A 13,721-nucleotide genomic window follows, 5' to 3' on the forward strand; every position below is an offset into this window, starting at 1 on the left:
AGAAATTGAGCCTGAACCATTGGAGGCTAAGAGATTTCTTCCTTTCCCGATAAATGCCTGTGCTCAGCATCCTCGAATTTGGCTGTCTTTATTTACTTCTATATTAGTTCCAATTATGTGCAGTGTAAACCAGCTTTTTGATTAACAAAACAGCAGAGCATTGGTTAAGAACACTTAAACTTCAAAAAAAAATTCCCCTGGGAAGTGGGCTCTGAATTGGTTAATAATGTGCAGTACTTGCTAAATTGCTGACTTCCAGATGTGGAAAATATCTTTCTTGTTTAGGACCTATGTAACCTGATTGGATTACGACAGAAGCGTCACATTGGAAGCTTTTGAGCGATTATTTCATTAACCATACAGTAGAAAGCTGTATTCTCCAGGAAATCCCTTCCATATTTACATAACCAATCCCTCCAGAGCAAAGGTGGAGTCTTTTCTTTTTAATTTTACTTTAATTGCAATATCAAAAAATATAGACTCCAAAACTTAGACCCCATGCTGTTTAATGCCAGGCTCTTCCTTCCCCGCTAAGTTCCTCTATGGCCTTTCTCTCTCTCCTCCTGGCTCGCTGCACACACTCACTCACTTTATAGCAAGGTCTCGGTGAGATGTAGGATTCAGAGATCCGCCAGCCCAGCGCTCTCTGCTCCTTACTTAGAGACCCCCATTTTTAAAATGCCAAAGTACTTTCCAGTTTGAAGATCCAATCCAGAAATTCATCTCACACACACACACATACACACTCCCCCTAAGATGCAGTTCACATGCAGCCTTTTTTTTTTTTTTTTTTCCCTGACTCTGGCATCTAAAAATAAAAAAATAATAATAATAAAAGAAAAGGCAAAGAATTTAGTTCCAGAAGCTGTGTTGAGAAATCTACACAACTTCATGTGCATCTCCAATCTGGTCATTGAGAGAGATCTGCGTAAGACGAGGCAGCCTGGATTGAGGACCCGGGATCTTCCCCTTTAACTTTCACCCCTCAGAATCCCCCAGTTCAGTGAGTGGTGTGCACCGCTTTCCGCCCTGCGCTCCGTAGGACTCAGTGATGGGGCTAATGATGCCAAAGGCTCGACGGGGGGGGGGGGGGGGGGGGGCGTGGAGAAGGGAGGGAGGGAGGGAGGGAGCGAGGGAGGGAGCGAGAGGGAGGGAGAGAGGAAGGGAGGGAGGTGGAATTTCATTTCTTCCACTAAAGCGTTTGCGGAGACTTCAAGGTATAATCTATCCCAGATCCTTTCCCAGAGAGAAACTTGGCGATCACGTTTTCACATGATGCTCACGCTCAGGGCGCTTCAATTATCCCTCCCCACAAAGATAGGTGGCGCGTGTTTCAGGGTCTCTCCTACAGAAAAGAAAAAGAAAAAATTGTCATTAGAAGAGGCGTAACACGTCAGTCCGTCCCCAGGTTTGTGTTTCCTGGAGTGGCTAAGCGAGATCAGTGCTAACCTGCTCCGCAGGAATAACGGTCCTGCGCCCCGCACTCTGGGCGAGGCTCGCGCACTTCGCTCCGGGAGCCGTTCCTTCGCTTCCACCTTTTTTCTCCCCCACACTTCGCGGCTTCTTCATGCTTTTTCTTCTCACCATTTCTGGCCAAAACTACAAACAAGACTTCGCAGGTAGGTTTTTTTTTTTTTTTTAACTTCTTCTTTTCCCTCTTTTTATTTCTTTTTGGTGCGATCACCGCCCACTCTCCCTTTCGTGATTTTTCTCCTTTTAAGTGGGGATGTGAGTCTGAACTGAGGAGTGTCTGTGGGCAGGAATTTCAGGTGGGTTTAGCTCTTTTATGGCAAAAGCTTCTCCCAAGAGTGACTTCTCCGATGTCTCTCTCGCTCCTGCTCCCTCCGCTCCCTTTTCTCTTACTCCCCTCTCCCCAAATAATTCGCCCTGTACCTGTCCAGTCAGGTAACCAAAGGTGCCTTTCGCCACCCGAGCTAGGAAAAGTTTTATTGAGAACTATACGGTTGGAATAAAAACTCTTCAAGGGGAGAGATTCTGTTCCATTTTCGCACCTAGTTCCAAGCCATTGTATTCAGCAATTAAAACTTGGCAAATACCTGTTAATAATTACAAAACTTGATGGATACAAACCTACTAAATTCTGGGGGGGGGGGGGGGGAGGCCAGGTCTTTCTCTTAGATATGGGAGTCCATTCTCCTCTCCCACCGGAGAAGGCTGTTTTCTAAGCAGAAAGTGTCTCTGTTTTCTGTCTGCTTAGCGAGTTTCATTTCTTTATTTCATTCTTTGTGTGTGTGTGTATGTGAAGTAACACCTCACTTCTGTGATGATAAATAAAGAAGTGAAAGTCCTCATGGAACTTGAGTCGTTTACCAGAGGGGGGGGGGGACAGTCACTACAGCTGGGATGAAAACTGCTGTCAGGATATCAGGGTTTTAAATGAAAGATAACTTTTGAAATTGTATTTTAAATGGCATAGTAGTATAGATGGATTTAGTAGGAGACACACACACACACACACACACACACACTTATCCCATTCCATACTTTGGCACTGAAAAGTCGAGAGAGAGGTAGCAGGAGTTTCCCAGGAACACTGGTGAGCCTCACTGGCATGAATGTGTTTCTCTCCCACCTACTTACACATATATTTTTTTACATGCTCCCCCTATAATGATGAAAGCAATCACTAACTCCAGAGTTAGAAAGAGCAGGCAAAGATAAAGTTTACAGCACAAATGCCCTGTCTCTCCCTCACACACACATGCTCATAAAACTAGCAGCTTACTTTATTAAACATGTATTTATAAGCAATCGTGTGTAAGTCTCAGCAGGAATACAGACAGGCCAGCTGTTTCATCCCAGACACTTGTGTGACCATTTCTGTATTTCAGGATTTTTTTCCCCCCCAACAATTTCAAATCAAGAGGAGAGCCAAGAAATGACAAAAATGTGTCAAACTTAAATTAAAACTCTCCCACTCTGCCTAGGTTAAATTCAAGGTGCTTTCTAAATAACTCACTTCCCCTTCTCTCCGCTTCCCCCCCCCACCCCCACCCCCACCCCTCTCAGCAAACGTGTGGAAACTGATACTCACTTTCCAGGTTTTCCGCAAAGCTTCCAGCGCGGAGACAATAGGTGCGGGGCGTGGGGACCGAGTGTGCTCGGCGGAGAAGGGGTTAATGGCCCTGTGTTACAGTTTGCATCTGTTACATCTTTTATAGCCCCCTGTTTAAACTAATCCTCGAGGCACAGCATCTTCCCAACCCCACGGAGTTTCGGGATTCTCCTCTCCTGCCTGCCTCCGAGGTTCCCCTTCTCCAAGTTTTGACAGTTTCAGCTGAAAAAATGCAGCGCCTCTCTCGATTTTTAGGTACAAAAGTTTCGAAGCCAGAAAGGATACGATCATTTAGTAGAGCTTAAAAGTATTGCCGTAGCGGTTGGACTTTCTCTTTCCTTTCTTGAGGGGGAAAAAAAAACCAAAAAAAAAAAAACAAAAAAAAAATTTTTTTTCTACTGGAACTATTCAAGGGAACCAGTGTGGGGGAGCATGTGTGTGAGTGAGGTGGGGGGAAATACTTAAGTAAATATTGTCAAAGTGGCGGAGGTGGTGGGGGGGGAGGGACAGTGTCCAAAGAGGCTTATAATTATATTTCTTATTCTGGCGTGAAACGGGAAAGCTTAATTTGGGGGCGGGGGGGTGGAGGGAGGAAGAGACGGCGGCTCGATCAGCTCCAGGAGGGGAGGGGAGGGGTCGCGGGGCGAGGGGGCTTTCCTATAATTACTATTATCAATTTGCCCGAGTGTGCTTCCTCCGGGGGCTGTTTCGCGTTGTTTTTGTTTGTTTGTTTGTTTGTTGTTTCCTCTGGGGAATGGGGCGGTGGGTGAGGCGAGGTGGGAGCGAAGGGAAGCGCCGGCTCGCCCCAAGTTGCCGAGGCTGGCGGCGGACTTTTCGGAGGACGGGGTCCGCCCGCCCGAGTCAGGCGGCCGCGCTCGGCAGCGTGTGCATTCCCTCATACGGTCAGGAGTTATGACTCATGGTGAAGATGTAATTCTTGTCTCTGATCCCCTCGCGGGTGCGACACAGCAAACAGTAACAAACACAAAGCGCCTTGGGGCCGAGGCCGGGGCGGGGGGCGGGGAGGGGGCGCCGAAGTTTCGCTTTGGCGGCGGGGGGCGCGGATGGGTGCTCGCCGGGGCCCTGGCCCGGCTCCCCGGGGCGGCCCGCGCGCGTCTCAATGGGCGCGGGCGATGCCCACATTGTCGCTGTGTTTGGTTGCTAGATCGAGCCTGCGTGCTGCCGGAGCAGGGCGCCGAGTCCATGCGAACTGCCATCTGATCCGCTCTTATCAATGAAGCAGCCGATCATGGCGGATGGCCCCCGGTGCAAGAGGCGCAAACAAGCCAATCCCAGGAGGAAAAACGGTAAGAACCGGCCCGAACCAAACTTTTCCGGGCCACTCCGCGGCTCGAGACCCGGGGAGAAGGGGGGGAAAGGGGAAAGGAACCGGGGCGGCGGCGCCGGCGGCGCCCGGGGCTCGCGGGCGAGCCTCCCTCCGCGGCCGGCGCCCGAGCCCCGCGCGCGCGGCGGCTGGACCGGGGGGAGTTGGGGAAGTGCGGGGCAAAGTGAGCGCCGGGGTCCGGACGGGGCCCCGCGCCCCCGGCCCGCCGCCCCCCGCGCCCGCGCCCCCGCCCTCCCTCCACCTCCGCCGCCCGCCCCGCGAGCTCCTGGCCCGCCGGGTCCCCGGCCGCGCCGCGCGAGCGTCCGGCTGGGGCAGGGCGGGGGCCGGGGGGCCGGGGCGTGCAGGACCCCGGGGCAGGGGCGGGGGTGGCACAGGGACGGCGCGGGAGAGAGAGGGGGCCCCGGGCTGTGCCTCTGCGAGGCGTAAAGTTTCTTCCCGGAGTCGCCGGCAGCCTCTCCTTACGCCAAGTAACGGTCCGCGGGCAGCGGGGCCCGGCTGGGCGCGCCCGGACCGCGGGGTGGGAGGGACTCGGCCGGCCCGGCGCGGGGTCCGGCGGGGTCCGGGCGGGCTTGGGGGCGGGGGGCTCCTCTCCAGCGGGCTCCGGCCCCTCGCCGGGGGGCTGGCGAGTCGAAGGGCGCAGGGAGACTTTTCTGGACAGTTTCTACGTGGTCAGGAGGAGCCCGCTATCCAGGCTGAGTCAGGAAGGAAGAAGATGGGGGTGCGAGGGGGAGACACAGGAGGTGGGAGATGAAAGCGGTGACAGTTTAGTAGTCCTTCTTGGGGAGAAGCAGAGAAGGGAGAGGGCGAAAGAGTAGGGGGGAGAGAGAGAGGGAGAGGGAGAGAGAGACCCCCTAGGCATTACCCCCAACAAAATCGTGGGAATAAAAGAGAAAAGTGATTGGCAAGAGCGCAGAAGGCGTCTGGGGGAGGGGAGAGAGCTGGGGACCGGAGAGGGTGCCGGGGGAGCTGACGGAGGATACTGAGTTTAAAAAGAAAAACCGGCCCCCCAAAACAAACAAGCGAACTAGCGCCAGCCCGGACCGGGATAGGAAACTTCTCGCTGCCCTCGCTCTCCGCCGGCTCAGGCGGCGCGGGGCCGCGCTCACGCTCCGGAGCAGGACGCGGGGCCGCGGCGCCGGCCGGGCCTCCGGCCTCCCGCGAGCCCAGCCCGCGCCTCGCGGGGCCGCGGGGCCCACTCGGAGCAACTTTCCTCCCGCGGGGACCATTGTGCGCGCGCCCGCCCGCCCGCCGGCCCGGGGTGCGCGGCGCGGAGGGGGCGGCGGGGCGCGGTGCGGGGCGCCGGGGGGAAAAGCACAAAGACAGAGAATTGTGATGAGAGACGAACGGTGCTTCTCCCCGTCTCCCCCGGCCCCTCGGTCTCTGTGTCTCTCTGGGTGTGGGGTGTGTGTCTGTGTGCGTGTGTCCTTTGCTTGTGGTGGTGGAGGTGTGGGCCATACGGGGGAGTGATAGAGGAATTTTAGTCAGAAACTGTTCGTTATGTTATCCTGCCTTTTCCCTTTGTGCTGCCTTTGATCTGTTTGCTTGGCTTAGTATTACAAAAAACAAGTACAATAATATATTCCGAGCTGCTTCCCCAGGATCCAGTTCAGGCTGCCTCTTTTTAAGTCTCTCTCTCTGTCTCTCTCTCCCTCTCCCCCTCTCTCTCCCTCCCTCCCTCTCTCTCTCTCAATTTAATTTTTTCTTCACTCTAGTGTCTGGCATTATTTAAGGTGGTCCTTACACAGGAGACCTCCCCTTCCCCATCACTGGGTAATTTAGTAGAGACTAAAATTACACCTAGTGTCCCCCTCTTTCCTCTCCTGTGTTCCCTCTTCCTTTTATTAAATGTTGGTTATTGATTTTCTAAAATCAATGTCTGTTGTGGACTCCCCCCCCCCCCCAAGTATCTAAAGCACGTTGCTGATCAACTGGATAACAAAAGCTTTGTGTCAAGGAGGCTTTTTTTTTCCCTTATGGTAAACAGTCATTTTTTTGAGAGAAAAGAGAATGAGATTTGAAGCAAGGTTCCCAGAAGTGTTCTTTTGCAGAAGAGACTGTTTAAAATGTTTGTTTCTTCTTGCCTGCCTCCTCCCACCCCCTTCGGGATTTTGCCACCGTTGACCAGCCTGGCCCCAGCAGTGAGGTCAGGCCAGAGCCCAGGCCTGGGGAGAGCCAGGGCTCCGGGCGTCCCGGGCACGCTGGGCAGCAGGAGGGTGGTGGCCCTCGGAGGGGAGGCCTGCTGGGGGCTTCACAGGTGGACCGCGCCAGGGAGGGGCTCAGCCCCGGGCACCGCCGCCGCGTGTCCTCTGCCCAGCCCCTAACTTGGGAAAAGCCTCACACTCTGAAATGGAAAGTTGAATTGCGCATTTTAAGGCGTTTAGCCCAGTCTCTGCACACTTCACAGCGAGCCTGTCTGTCCATCTCTTTAGAGCTTCTCGAACTTTGACTGTTACCTGTCTCTTTCCCAAATAATCTGTGGGAAAACATGCTGTGGATTGGTTACGTGTACGTGTTTTTTCTTTGGGTTTAATCTGACTGGGCAGGGTCCTGGTTTTGAGAAGCAGGTAGAAGAGTGTCTCCCCCCCCTTTTTTTTTTCCTTCATTTTCTTTCTCATCAAGCATGTATCCAATGCCTTTTCCTTTGGGAATTGCCAGGATTTATCTGAACTGAGTGGATTTTTCTTCTTTCCTGGATTCATGGAAAAGATGTCACTTTTGAGCTTGTGTCTTTGCCGATAACACTAAATATGATGATGCTTATCAAAATCATATAGAAATTCCTGGAGAGGAATAATGGCAGTACTAATCATAGAAGTAAAAGCTGCAAGGGAAAAAGAAAAAAGATGGCCATCCAGGAAACTGGAATGGCACTTTATATAATTTTAATGAAGTCAACAGTGTATATATAGACTGAGGCGACAGGGAGATAAAACGAGTAAAGCTGTGTGTGTGTGTGTGTGTGTGTGTGTGTGTGCGCGCGCGCGTGAGTGAGTGTGAGAAAGGCCGGTCGAGGAACGTGCGTTAGATGGAACACGAGGTTGTATACGATTATTAAAAAGCAAAGGGGAAGGGAGGCAGCTCAAGGAAAATAAATTTGCAAAGAGAGAAGCAAGAAACTAACATCTAGCCTTTCCTATTCTCAGGCTAGAAAGATGCCTGGCAGAGACAGTGCCAGGGCCAAGTTAATCCATAGTGGACGGTCTCCTTTGCCCCACATAGAAAAGATGAAATCTCTTCCCAGAAAATAAGATGTGCAGGAAGAAAGGGGGAGAGGGGTGAGGGGAAAGGAGGCAAAAAGCAAGTTGCCGCACACAAGAATGTGTGTCGGTTTCAAGAAAGTTCAGTCAGATGATCTTCAGTCGCCTGACTCACTTTGTAACACTTTCACTGAAGCTGGAGAGGAGGGGAAAACCCACCTCCCCCCTTCAATTCCCCTGATTATACCCCACTATCTCCACACAGCCTTGGAGTCAGAAATGAGCCCTGGGAGCCGGAGATGCCCGGCTGCTGCTGCCAGTGGCACAGCCCGGTTGTAACTTGCAAAGTTTGTTGCTTTAGCCCCTGACGCGGGCATCGGCTCCTGGGGATGCCCGGGCTTCCCTCCTGCCTCCTGCTCCCTCCTGCCTCCTGCGGAGCCTGGGAAGACGGGCCTGCCTCCCCTACCCACCGCCTTCCAGCAACAGCCTCTGAAAAACTGCACTTTGCAGCACATGCACAGTGTAACAAAAATCAGATCAAGGAACTGCTTGTTTCAGAAAAGGGAGTGAAGTTGTCTTTTACAGGAAAGCTGAATTCGGAGTGGAGGGAACAGGGACATGGAAGGAAGAAAAGTTAAATGGAATTGTTCTTGAAAGTTTCAGCTAAAGGTTTGGGGGATTGGATGGGGACTGGGAGAGATTTTTACAAAAGCCTTTGGTCTCTGGCTCTCAGTGGTAAAGACAAGGGCTAAAGATGGATGTTTTCAGGGCTTTGGATTCTAGAGGAAAAACAATCAGATGAGCAGAAATGACTGTCCTTGTTTAAGATAAGTCCTCACTTTTGACCACTTCCTTAAAGGGTGTTGAGGTGCTAGTGGTGATGCTCAGGGGCAATGGAAGGCACAGAAGTTGCTCTGGTTTCAGGGGTGCTTACATGAAAAGAGATGCAGGCAGGCCCTCCTTCAGGATGTGGCTCCTGTCTGAGAGGTGAAGTTGGGATGGGGCAGCCTCCCGTCAGAGCCTCCCGGTGCTCACGGAGGCAGGGGAGCTTCCTCCGGATCACAGCCGCTTCAGGCTTGGGTTGTCTTTGCAAGTGTGAAAATCTTTTGCCACCAGCTTTCTTCATAAAGTTGATGAGCTGCTTAGGAAGCCCTGTGTGGCACTCAGAGCGCTCAGAGGCAGTTTGTGTGGCAGGTACCCACCAGTTCTAAGGGTGCTCCAAGGATATCCATCTCCATCCTTTTATCTCTCTGGAGACCTTCTGCAAGTTTTGTCACACTGCACACACACACACACACACGCACACACACGCGCGCGCGCGCACACGGGGCTGGGGGCTGTGTATCTAGACGGATCTATTTGTTTTATTTGGGTTTGGAAAAACTAAGTGAGTTGGGGTAGAAACATGACTTCCTTCATAGCAGAGCCACTCGCCTGCTTGGCGTCCATGGCGTGACGCTCCACCAGGGGTAAGGGTCGGCTGAGGATTTTAAACTTTGCATTGTTTCTGTTGCCAAATAAAAATAAACCCACGTCTTTAAGCCGTTCATTTACAGATACGAATAAAGCCAAGATGAAAAGTTCCCCACTAAGCTGCTGTGTCATATGTTTCAGATGCTTCCTTTCTTGCTTGCTTAATTTGCTCAAAGTAAAGGAAATTCCAAGAGGTTATCAAAGACCCTAATACTGTATTAAGAATATTTCCTGGGAAAAATGTGTGTGCCCTGAAGGTAGGAAAGGAGGGTGTTGCTAGCTCCCTGGCAGAGCCGCATTTATTCCAAGATGCGGGAGATTCTTTTCCTCACAACAGTTTTTGTCATCTGCATTCTCCCAAGGCTTCTAAGGTGCATTCTCCTCTGTGTGAAAGGGAACTCTTTGTCCATTTGCTCCCCAGCACCGTGGCTTCCCAAGGTAGACACTGTTTTGTGCCTGTCACAGAGAGAGGGGGTGCAGGTTTGCAATGCTCACAGACAATTGATGGTCTGCCCTAATGTGTTTCATTTACATGTTTATAACGTCAATGGTGCCGGGGTGTCCACTGTACCATTCATTCCCGCATTCCCACAAGGGGGCAATTGTCTGAATGGCCAAGTCAGACACCTTTTTGATTGCTCTTTGGTTGTCTTTTTAGAGCAAAGAGATAAAGGAGGAAAATCTGTGATGCAGAAACACTAGTTGAAAATATACAGAATTAAATGTCATCACAAAAGCAGATGTTAACATAAGCCCAAATATGTTTTTTAGCCAAGATGTGAAGGTTGAAAAAAATAATTCAGAGCAGAGGGAAGGATGATTTAAAAACCAATAAATATAGCTCTACTCCCCCCTCCCTATTTATTTTCTTTCTTTAGCAATCAGAAGATGAAATGTGATTTTCCTTTTCATTTTTAAGCCTTGAAACATCTAGGCACCTCCTCATTATTTGTGTGTTTCCTGTGATTTGTGAATTTGGTATATATTTACATAGCTCTGTTTATGCCAATAGCATCAGCTTACCACTTGGAAAATCTATTGAATGACTATTTGGGCTGTGGGGAGTGTAAACTTTTAAAAAGTAAGAGCCAAGTATTTCTTCATCAAGCTTTTTTTTTTTTTTTTTTTTTTTAAGGAAAGCAATAATAATCAGTAGACTCCATGGAAGTCTTTGCCTTAATAGCTATGTGCCAAATACTTTTATCTTGGGTGACAGTTGTGTCAGAGTGAAAGCTCTCAGGAAAAGTGTAACTAGTAGTTACAAAGTAAATAAAGAATTTTGTTTTAAGGTGTTCGGTACTGTTTTTATACTGTGTGTGTGTGTGTTGTCTTGTATTTCCTCTGAGGGAGGTGAGAAGAAAAAAAGCCATCCATGCCTGTGCTTTCTGGCTTCCCTCTTCAATCAGTTCTCCGTTCCATATTATGCATGTATGTAGTACATATGAATACACCTGCTTTGGAAAAAAAAAAAAAAAGATTTCACAGTTCAGATGGTGCCTTGCTGGTTCCTTTAGGAAATACAGTTATTAGAAGTTGGTCTGATTTCGCGTGTGGTCCATAAAGAGAGAAACTACTAACTCTTGTGTCATCTGGTGGGAGGCAGCCAGGAGGGGTAAAACTTGTATAATTTCTTAGTAAATTAGGGAGAGAACAGTGGCCGGTGTGTGCAAAGATTCCTGCCTCTCCGGGAAGACGCGCACAGTAGCTGCCCCGCTAGCTGAACCCCTGACACGGCGGTCCTTTGAATGCCTTAGGTATGATTTCACTTTCGCTCACATCAATGCTGACCTGAATGCCTTTCATATCTGATCCGCCGCGTCTCTCCCAGTAAACATCCCCTGAGGGCAGAACAAAGAAAGGAGCTCTTCTTCCTCTTAATCACAATTCAGCCCTTTCACCGCCGGCAGGCTCCATTTGCATTCTGCCACAGAAAGCCAAGATGAAAAGAAAGAGAGAGAGAGAGGGAGAGAGAGAGGGAGAGAGGGAGAGAGGCGCAGGATAGTGGCTGAGTAAAATAACTTAGGTGTTTGTGGCTGTTTGTTGGGCTTTCCCTAGTTACCAGCCTTATATAGTTGATGCTCAACCAGGCCCTGTCCCTCCTGACAGGCATATAGTGTTACAAGATGGCATGTCTGTACTATTCATGGCCACCCGCTCAACACTTGAGGCAGAAAGTGTCAGGGAGGGATCAGGTTCTGCCCCAGAAGCCCGTTAGATGGGGAATAGGTGTGCGGGCTTCCCACTCCCGAGTGCTGCCTACTGTTTGGCTCCGCTCGGCTTGTTTACCACCGGGCGGGAGGTGAGGGCAGGGGGTGGGGGGTGGACACCGCTCAGGGGAAGGGATAGAGGCTCCCCAGGCCCTGGTCTGGTTTCAGCAGTGGGTGTCTGGCCCAGAGAAAAAGGGAGACGTGCCTCAACACACTGATAAATCTTCAGGAAAACTGGAAAAGACTTTCCCATTTTTCCCCCTGACTTTTTATGATAATTCATATTTTCAAATGAAAGGGGAAAAAAGCCAAGAAAGAAACTCTCAAATGAGCCAAAAAGGAGGAAAAAAAAATTCTCTGAAAAGAATTTTAGGGGGAAAAGTTGTTCTATTTTAAAAAGCTTTGAGGGCTGTAAAGTGCCACGTTTTTCACACCTTCTCCATACTTTTTTTTCAGATTTTTTTAGTATGTTTAACATTTGTGAGATGACAGCCTTTTCGTATCTCAAACTGGATGCTGCAAGATTTCTAGGGAGGGGTTGGTGGTATTCACGTTCTCTTGAGAGAGAAAGTTTATGCCTAAAGGGCTCCTTCTTACTGGGAACTGTTTAAACCCTCGCAGGCGGACCTGTCAGGTTTTACTGTGTTATTTGCCTCCATTTTCAACATGCAGAAGTAACATGCAGTTAATGGTATTGGAATGAGACCACAGCAAGAGCAGAAACCTCTCGTGACAACTTTTCAGCTACATTATCTTGCTCTTAAACTGTCTTGTCTTTTTTTCCCCTCTTTCTGAAACCGCGTTTAAGATACCAACAGTTTTTCTTCAACAATTAGATTAAGCATGCAACACACACACACACACACAACTTTGGGAGGGCAATGGCTTCAAACAGTAGAGTGAAGGATTGGAAACGTGGCTTTTCGGATAACCATTGTGGCAGATTTCACTTGTAAGAGCAGAACTAGCAGAGGCAGATATTAGAAGTTGTATAGAGCATGTGATACAGATTCCTGATTTATTTTTTTATTTTTCCCAGAAGATTTACAGAATTTACCAAAAGAGATTATCCCCACACCTTCCACCCCTCCTAGCCACCCCCCTGACCCAAGCAATGAAGGATTTAGGCAGATTTACTTCAGTAAACACCTTTGGACACTTGGGGGGAAAGTGGGAGTCTGTTTGCAAAAGGAGGCTTTTGTTAAGTGAGGTACCGGGATAATGCTTTACCAGGCAGCTGTGATATTAACCTACCCAGTAATGCGGGAACACTCTTTAACTCTTTGAGTGCCTGGCCCTTTGCGCCCAGCAGATAAAAATCCCAGCTCTCTAAAGACACTTAGAATTCTGGCTCTAACAGTTTATTATTCAGACAAGTCCTGTAGACATGAAAACTGTTCAAGCTTTTAAAACAATGTGGTTTAATTAGATGAGGTGGACTTACATTGCTCATAAGCCCTCCAAATGGTGGTTTATAATTGGCAAGGAAAAAAAAAAAAAAGAAAGGAATCAGGCAGCACATTAAAAATTCCAGGAAATATCTTTAGAAAAGCTATTTTCATTTCCAGCTTTTAAAATATTAGACCATGGTAGCTAGAGGGAATGAAGCAGCTGGGGCGTCTCTCCTTACTATAAAGGACACCAGAAGTTTGTGTGATGGAGAAAGGGTTTCAACTGGAGAAGCTGCAAGAGGCCGATTCGGACAGTGGCATTGTCACAGCCCTCACCCCTTTTCAAGGGGGAAGTGTTGCCTGTCTTCCAGAGCTTGGGAAGTCATGTGAACCTCAGAATCAGGGCCTCAGGCCGGCTCTTCCCAACTTGAGACTTTTCAAAGCAAGCAGAGAGGCGTTTCTAAGAGGAAGGAGTTAATAGTTATTTTTCACTGGGCACAAGAATAACTTTACAGGTGTTGCATTTGGGCTCAAATAAGATTGCCTTATTTAGTTTTGAAAAAGAGTGTAGGTGTCAATGTTGGAGCAGCCACAAATGTGTGAGAAAGTAAAGGGTATGAGACATGACAGAATTAAAGGTGTTTGCTATGTTGTTACACCGTGTGTCAGGCTGCAAGCTCCCTTTGTCACAGCCTCCTGGTGATTTGACAGCGCAGATCTACTTCCCTTCTAGGTGAGACAGCATTTTTTAACTGGAGTTATAAATATGGTGCATCCTTCGCGTGCACCCTGCCTCCCAGATCCATGAATCCTATTTGAAAGCATCTTGCCCTGAGACACAATGAACAAACGCTGTGTACAGGGGGCTGTGCGTGCGGGGGCCCGGGCCCCGCCAGCATCACAGTAGCTGGCATTGACTGTTGTTTGGCAAGAAGGTCCTCTGCCAAATCATCCAATAATTAAGTTTTATGTTATTTGTATGAACGACCAAGCATGCAGTATTCCTTTTCAAATCAAAGGGAGGCTTAAAAT

At 49.3% G+C, this 13,721-nt stretch overlaps 1 protein-coding gene across 3 annotated transcripts in view; it reads left to right on the forward strand.

Annotated features, from left to right (window-relative positions):
- Positions 1 to 1,334: 1,334 nt before the first annotated feature.
- The window catches only part of ZEB2 (zinc finger E-box binding homeobox 2), a 125,942-nt gene continuing 113,555 nt past the window's right edge, over positions 1,335 to 13,721 (forward strand). The window contains exons 1-2 of one of the 3 annotated variants that reach the window (XM_087819869.1): positions 1,335 to 1,619; positions 4,242 to 4,383. In XM_087819869.1, the coding sequence (XP_087675995.1) occupies positions 4,311 to 4,383 (73 nt within the window). In that variant the 5' untranslated portion in view covers positions 1,335 to 1,619; positions 4,242 to 4,310. Of the gene's footprint in view, positions 1,620 to 3,020; positions 3,332 to 4,012; positions 4,035 to 4,241; positions 4,384 to 13,721 lie in introns of those variants that run through there. The other 2 variants (XM_087819868.1, XM_087819870.1) reach the window with 2 other exon arrangements.

Source organism: Miniopterus natalensis, chromosome 8, assembly GCF_054644295.1.
Source record: "Miniopterus natalensis isolate mMinNat1 chromosome 8, mMinNat1.hap1, whole genome shotgun sequence".
Taxonomy (NCBI): domain Eukaryota; kingdom Metazoa; phylum Chordata; class Mammalia; order Chiroptera; family Miniopteridae; genus Miniopterus; species Miniopterus natalensis.